General features: G+C 44.9%; 1 protein-coding gene across 2 annotated transcripts in view; it reads right to left on the bottom strand.

Annotated features, from left to right (window-relative positions):
- The window catches only part of SMG1 (SMG1 nonsense mediated mRNA decay associated PI3K related kinase), a 58,921-nt gene extending 51,384 nt beyond the window's left edge, over nt 1-7,537 (bottom strand). The window contains exon 1 of one of the 2 annotated variants that reach the window (XM_068206857.1): nt 7,266-7,537. In XM_068206857.1, the coding sequence (XP_068062958.1) occupies nt 7,266-7,281 (16 nt within the window). In that variant the 5' untranslated portion in view covers nt 7,282-7,537. The remainder of the gene's footprint in view (nt 1-7,265) is intronic. The other variant, XM_068206856.1, reaches the window with a different exon arrangement.
- Between the last annotated feature and the right edge of the window lie 546 nt (nt 7,538-8,083).

The raw sequence follows: 8,083 nt of genomic DNA on the forward strand, positions 1-8,083 counted from the left end.
TAGGATTGTAAAAATCTTTATACAATTGTTCCATCATCATTCACCTAAGCTATGCTGAACAGGAAAGTTCTGCACTTCACATGGTATGAACTTTAAATGTGACTAAATCATGTGCAAATTTCCAGACATACAGAGAGACCCCAGATCTTCTCCCTGCCCTAAAACCTCCCAGTTCACTTTGAGCAATTACGCTACCCTTTCAATGAAACAGGCTGACAAATTTTCAGCTGGCAAATTTAAGTACTGATGGCTTTTTACATTTACCTTCCCAAAGGGCATCACTTTTTTTAGGCAATGTGCAATAAACTGAATCATCTCCAATTGTCAACCATTAACGTTGAAATTCCTACGTCTGAAGAAAAGCTGATTAAATGTATAATTTTTAACACTGTTCTGTGAATCCCTATCAACTGAAGGACTACAAATGTTCTCAGCTAACCCCACTTCCCACAGGACAGCCTTTGAATGCTTTGTAACATTTTCCATTGTGGTAAAATACATGAGCCTATTGTTTCCCCAGGAAAACCCACACACACACTTCATTCTGGCTTCTGGAACAGCTACCTGCAAGCCAACGTGCTCATACTTTATCACCAACTAAAAGGTGAGTCCAATTTTAGTAAAAAAATATGTAATTGTTCTCCTATATATCAATTTAAAAGACAATAATGCCTACTGACAACATTACTCCCACTACAATAAATGTGTAGTTTAGATTGGATAGAAACTCCTGGCTATCTTTATGAGGCAGAGACAAAAATCATCCTGGAAAGATGCTGGTATTCTGTGACCCAACTGACTTGTATGGCCCATATTGCTTGAAAAGAGGGTTTCCAGTGGGAAGGAGCTTGCAAGGAGATGCACAGCAGAAGAAGAACCGAGGACCTGACGGGCCAGTCCATTTCCAGATGCCCAGTGACACACACCACTTCTCAGTGGGAAGGGAATTCCTGAGCTGTACTGTAGGACCTGCAACACCACTCTGGGGACTTGTGGCATGGGCTCAGTAAGACCTGGGGCTGTGACCCAGCACCTGTTACTTGCCCTTGTGCTCCCTGACCCAGGAATCCAGACACCTGGGTGACACAGGGCACTGCTGTGCACACTCACTGAATGCACAGGCAGACACACTCAATTTCCAAATCCATTTGTGAAAGATACCTTTTTCATGTCAGGAATGTGGTTATGATTTTGAAAGACAGCCCCTCACAACTCAAAGGCATGCACTCTGTGCTCAGGTCCTTGCCAAAGTCTTAAAAATAATTACTTTTTCTGCCTCCCTCCAGCCATTCCACCAGGCAATGGGCAGAACTGTGCTGCTGGTCACCTCAGCTCATGCTTGCCTTTCAGGAGGGCATTTCTGTTCCTGCTCACACGGTGATATTTCCACTTAAATTGCATTGCACCAAGCAGATGGCAGGTTACACGACAGACCTAATGCTCAGCATTATCCTATGTAACAACAAATTTAAGTTACATACATTGACATTGCCACACACCTAACAAATATCATATATTAATAGAGTCTCAGTGTACAATGTTAGCAACAGATAAGCAAAAGCAAAAATATAAATGCTATATTAGACAAAATGGGAAATTGTAAGGATGAACATGACTATGATTATCTTATATTGTAGCTTCCAAAGTTTGGAACTTTATGGCACTCTATGAGAGACTACACTGTATTACTTCTACCTGAAAATCTCACGGATGGAGATTAAGCAAAGTACTTCAAGAGCTCATGTGAGAGTTTTCATCTGAGTCTGGCTCTGGTGGAAGATCACCCATCACCACCAACTGGCTGCAGACACTGTTTTAGCAATATCATTTAAAAAGAAGATACTGCATTACATTTTCTGCAGGGTGATTTTAAACCTGCCTTGGTCCATCAGGAAAAGAAAATAGTTCACTAAATAAGCAGAAATAGCCACTAGTGTGTCCTTCCTCTCCAAAAAGGCGGCTTATTTTTTTCCCACTGGCATACAGAAGGAAACAGACTTTTCAAAAATAAGTCTATTATCTCATTTCATCGAAAGTATGAATATGATTTGACTTGCCAATATGTCTGACTTAAGAGAGCATGGCTAAGAACATCTAGTTTAAAAAAAAATCTTTACCTAAAAAAATCTTTACCTAAACAAAAATATATTGTTACTTTAGTTATATGAAAGCCTTAAGAAATTTTGTCCAAGAAACTTGGTACAATCTGGTGTATACTGTTCGTTATGTGTAGCTTTTTCAGAACAACCTGCCACAGGGACATTATTTTGAGACAAAAATCACTTAATTATTCAACTGGATTTTATTTCCACATACAGGACCTACATGAAATATTTACTCCAAGACAACTCCACTGTGTGAGATCTATTATTGTTTAAGTCAGTTGATTTTATTTGCTTATTTCCTCTGTTTGCCAAGTTTATTTGAAGTAATGTGGATAAATTCTTCATTGCTGAAATTCTTTATCAGTAAAATATTTAAACTTAAAAGAGTCACTGTATTCACACAAATTAACAGCTTCCCACCAAGTTTCTGACTGTTCTGCCACTGGCATGCAGAGCTTCCTTTCACCATGATCTTCTCATCACTTGGTCCACCCTGCCAAGCCAGAGCCTGGCTGAGCCCACCTCAAAGCCTACTTTTGCTTCTTCTCCTGTGTTGAGAAAATACAAGTAGCTGTGTTTTCTATTAATGAAATAACTAATTAACTCTCTTCCTCCTGCAATTCTGCCATCTCCATTGCTGGACATCTACATGCCATAACAGTAGCATTTTAAATCACCTCTTGATTCTGTGTCACTCCCTTCTTAGACAGTAGCTCACCAATTTCATTCTATTCCACGATGGGCATTATGAGAAGGGAATGTCAGGGAAAGGTATCACACATATACATCCTCTTCTTTTTCCATAGGTGTATTCCAACAGACATTTTGGGGTACAGGATGTTGAACTAGCTAAACCCTTGGTCTGATTTAGTATGGCTGTACTTGTATGGAAAACAATCTACACTCCCAGTTTCTTCTGCTTCCCACTAACACACTTTCATACTCTTTAATCTTTCTCACAACTCATTCTCCTCTGTCTTCACATTAAAAACAAAGGTTTTTACATTACACATTTCAGCTCCTCCATTTTACCAAAAACCAAAAAAAGCTTGGGAAGGTGTGAAATCAAAGAGTTATCAGCATATTTAACACAAATGTGAAAGGAGATCAAGAATTATGGCTGCAACTCCAGAACTGAACCCATACCTGTTCAGCATCTCCCACATGCAGTCTGCTGAATCTCTTACCAAGGTTTCCACTGATGTTTTCACAATGGCACCTTACAACTGATCCTGCATCTCATTCTTTAAGCTGCCTTCAACATCACTGACTACTTTTCTCTCTCCCTCCCTATCGCAGTCTTTGCTCTCCTCTCTCTCAGCTATCCCTGAAGGCACAGAAGTCATATCCACTTTCACCCTACATGGCTCTACACCCATTCTTAGGTAATCACAGCAACATCCTCAAACACCTCTATGCTGCCAACTTTCAGGTCTCTCACCTGTGCAAATTACAGTTTCAGCCTATTTCTAACAAACGTTTTACGGGCACTTTGCTGTACATGCAAGCACAGAAGAAACAGAGTCTCTGTTTCAACTTTCCTTCTATACAGCACCTGCTTGTCATTCACTGCCAGGATCCAGCATTATGATCAGACAATTTCCACAGTGAGTGCTTGTTTTTTGTAAAAGACATGCCTCTGCCCTTCACAGCCATGTGAAAAGCACTGCTCTGAACAGCACTTTCCTGGGCCATTTGGTCTAATGGGTTTCTTTGCTCCCTGCCAATATATCCCAACCTGTCTGAATTAAAGACAAGGTACTTACTTGTGCTCAGTTACAAACTTCCAGCCAATATGCTCACCTGCTTAGGCCACAAACTACCTGGAAGGAGACCATATTTTACTGTCTTGTCTCATCAAGTCTAAACCCATGAGGACCAGGCAGTAACTTGGTTTGGCAAGCACCATGCTAACAGAAATTAGTAACTCATAACACTGACTTATGTTGTAGGAGAAGGACACGCCATTTTCATGATTTCAGTCCTAAAACCTAATAGGACACTTCTGGAAATTTGCCCAGATGTGAAATATGTAGTTTTACACTTTTTCACAATCCTCCCCTGCTAACCTACATTTATGATAGGGGAGAGAGGTCCTGTTAATTAAAATCTTATCTTCCTTTTCACACTTTCATCGAAGAATGCCATGGTGCACTCTGCACTTGCTAACCTGCTACCCTGCACTCACACTCCTGCATTTCCTCCCAAAGAGCAGTACTGCTTGTTTCAGTACATAATTAGCCCTCAGCACTCTAACAAATTAACTCTTTTCACACACAAGGCCTGCACGCTGAAATTATTTTTTGCCCCAAGAGTTGTAACAGGAGATCTGTTGAACAAGAAAAGAAAGAAAGAAGCAAGCAAAGGTCTAGACAGCTGCAAAGATTAGGAGAAGGAGGAACAAGCTCTTATCAAGCCTTCTCAAAAAACCCTTCACTGTTCTCTGTCACATCCATCCAACATCTGTCTACAAAGTTTTTGTGTTGCTATTAACTGAGTCTGGTACACAGCAGTGCACAAAGTGATATGCCCCTATACATCAGGACAGCTTCTTTCTCTGTAACACACAGACAGCTCTTACACACACTGTTGGAAAACCAGTTCATGTTCACCTGATGTATGACTGCATACACACACACAAGGTATCATTTTAATTAAAAACTACTTTTCCTTGAAAAAGCTCTGTGCTCCAACTTCCAGTTTCATGCCCTTTTCACCACAAGCCCCAGTGCTGATTAGCATTACTAAAAACTGAGAGGAAATCTGGACCTACTAATGAAAATCAATCACTTTTACACACACAAAAATGTGCACTTGAAAACAATCCATCTGATGATGCACCCATATAACAGCAGTTCCTTTTTTTGCCCTTAGGAACTTGAAACAACTACAATTATTACAGCTTTCACTACTTGGGCCACTTCCTTCACCTCTTCCACACCCTGCAAGAAAGCATTTACCAGCAGTATCACCTGAAGTAAATTAAACAAACAGCCAGCAGAAAGGGGTAGGAAAGAATATGTGGGTATATTTGTGTTGTGGAGTTTGTCCAAGATCATATTTCAAATTATGAAAGAAACATAGACTGTCAGTTTTACATAACAGATCTCCTTTCAAGCATGCGTGTGAATCACTTTTAAAAATTAGTTAACACCAAATTGACAGACTGATTTAATATCTGCACTGTCCTTAAATTCATACTTTAGACTCAGGTTTCCCATCACCAGTATTTCTGAGATGTAAAAAAATGGAGCACTGCACACAGATGAAAATGTGCTGTACTTGGGATTTTGTGAATGTTTCTGATTCCTGGTATCCCCCACCATATTAATAATTTTAAAAAAATGTAATATTTAAAGGAAATTATACAGTTAAATTCTGAGAAGTGTCAGGACCAGTGTAGAGGTGTTGGCTATTTCTTAGCAGAAGCTCTTGATCACACAGTGTGATGGAAACAGAACAAGGCTCTATCCATGCTGAGGCTCCCTTAGGCTGCCACACTTTCTCTGGTGCTCTCAGACCTTTGATTCTGCTGTGGCTTTGTGGACAATTATTTTAGCAGCCAGGTCACACAGCTGTACTTGAGAGCTAAGGAGGCACCAGACTACAGGGAACACACCAGAGCCACACATGGAGGTAATTTCTTAAACCAGCCTTATCACCAGGCACAGCATTTCTGCAGCTACTGTCTTACTTTCACCCTTAACTCCACTGAACCCACTGTAGGCAATACTACACTGGATAAAATCAGCTTCCTAACCCTCATAAGATGTTATTTTTAGATAAAAAGATAGAACTCGTGACAAATTCATATATCCAACCAAAATGCATTTACAGAAGTCATCCACTGCAAAGACACAACAAATTTCTTCCAGGTGGAAAGGTCACAAGTTAGGGCTCAGAATTACAAACTGAAGCAAAGAAGAAGGTAAGGAGTAAGAAATCAGTCTTCTTAATTTTCTCCCCAGAAAAATCTAGATGCTCTAAGAGAATGCCACCAATGAGGTTCATAAGTTCTTAAGTGAGGAAAAAATAGTAAGTTTTGTGACCAAGTATTTCAATCACAAAATCAGAATTTAAATAACCATGCCCCATAGTCCATTAAGAATTGAACAGCCTCTAGCACTGGCCCTAGAGGCCGTGCTGTTAGCTGTTCAAGCAAAAGGAAAGCTTCTTTCACAGTAAATGCTGAAGTAACCTTCACATTCACCCAATTTTTCTAGTCCAAACTACATGAGACTGGGACCATCACCTGTCGATATATTCCCAAGCATATGCCACTCTGTTCTTTAGCAGAAAGTTTGTAAGTAGGGTCCCATGTTGTGTTCAACTTTCAAAAACACTTTAAAAACCCTCAAATCCACATATTTTTAAAAAAACTTAAGAAACACCACATTTATATAGGATTTCTACATGACAATTTTGACGCTGAAAACAGCAAGGCTGAGCAGTAGAGCAAATACATTGGCATGAGATATATTAGAAATAATTAAGACCTGAAATACACTCTCTAGATCTAACTAAAGAAGTGTATAGACTGAATTTTACTAAAACGTGCCACACACGTGTAAACACACCTAAAGCCTTACAACACATTTTAAGTAGGCTGGGGTGAGAGCTTATATAGATCTACTACATTCCCCAGATTAAAAAAAAAAAAAAAAAAAAAAAGAGAAAAAAACCCATCAAATAAACCTATGTAGTACGATGCTATCCCTCAAAAAACTACGAGTACTCGTGCAGCCTCAGTCCTTCCCTGGCTCTGTTCCAGCTGAAAAACAGGCTGAAAATACGGGACCCGAGCCCACCCCCGCTCCCCGCCACCGCAGCCCCCCGCGGCCGCCAGGGAGGGACGCGCTGCCCGCAGCCACACACCGGCCACCGGCCGCACACGTTACAGGCCGCGGGAGCGGGGGCTCCGGGGGAGCGCGGCGCGCTCCCACCCCGCCGAGCGCTGACAGACCCGGCCCCGTCCCGCCTCCGGCAGACGCGGCCCCGTCCCGCCGCCTGGGCCCGGCCGCCCTCCCGCGCTAGGCCCGGCCGCCAGGAAGTGGCTCCGCCGCCGCCCCGCTGCCCCAGGCCCGGCGGTGGGGCCCGGCCGAGCCGCCCGCCCCGCTCTCACAGCCCCGACCCCGCGCCCCCGGCCCCAGCCCTGCCCACCTGGGTTGCCAGTCATTCCAGCCCCGCGGGTGGTAGTGCTGCCTGCTGCCGGTGCCGCTCAGCCGAGACCCCGGGGCTCTGCGGCTCATTACCTTGCCCGAGACGGCATGGCCGGCCGGGCAGCGGCGCGGGACAGGGCGGAGGAGCAGCAGGAGCAGGAGGACGCGGGGGGAGAGGCGCGGGCGGCGGCTCCTCACTCGCGCTCCGCAGGCGGTGCTGCTGTCTCACAGCGCAGGGAGGGGACGCGGCCGCCGCGGCTGCTCCGGCTGCTGCCCGGGCGCGCAGCACGCCGGGATGGCGGACATGAGCCGCCCGCCCCTCCGCGGGGCACGCCGGGAGGGCGGGCACGGGGCGCGGGGGCGGCGGCTCCGCCTCCGGCAGCCGCGGGACGGGATCCCCGCCCGGGGGGTCCCCGCCGCTCTCCGCCCGCGCCCGCCCCGGGAGCGGCTGGCCGGCGGCGGCACCGCCCCGGGCGGTGAGACGGGTGTCAGCCCCCGGCCCTGCCGGGAGTCGGTGACAGCCGCTCACCTGCCAGGGGAGCCCGTGCGGGAGGGCAGTCCCAACGCCAGCAGCGTGCAGGGATCGCGGAATCACTGGGGTTGGAAAAGACCTCTGAGATCATCGAGTTCAACCTCTCTGCGAACATCACCACGTCAACTGTACCATGACACCGAGTGCCACGTCCAGTCTTAAACACCTCCGGGGACGGTGACTCTACCACCTCCCTGTGCAGCCCATTTCCGTGTCTAATCCTTCTTATGAGCTTCTTCCTAATATCCAACCTAAACCTTCCCTGGGCACAGCTTAAGACGATGTCC

This window comes from Anomalospiza imberbis, chromosome 16, assembly GCF_031753505.1.
Source record: "Anomalospiza imberbis isolate Cuckoo-Finch-1a 21T00152 chromosome 16, ASM3175350v1, whole genome shotgun sequence".
Lineage (NCBI taxonomy): Eukaryota > Metazoa > Chordata > Aves > Passeriformes > Viduidae > Anomalospiza > Anomalospiza imberbis.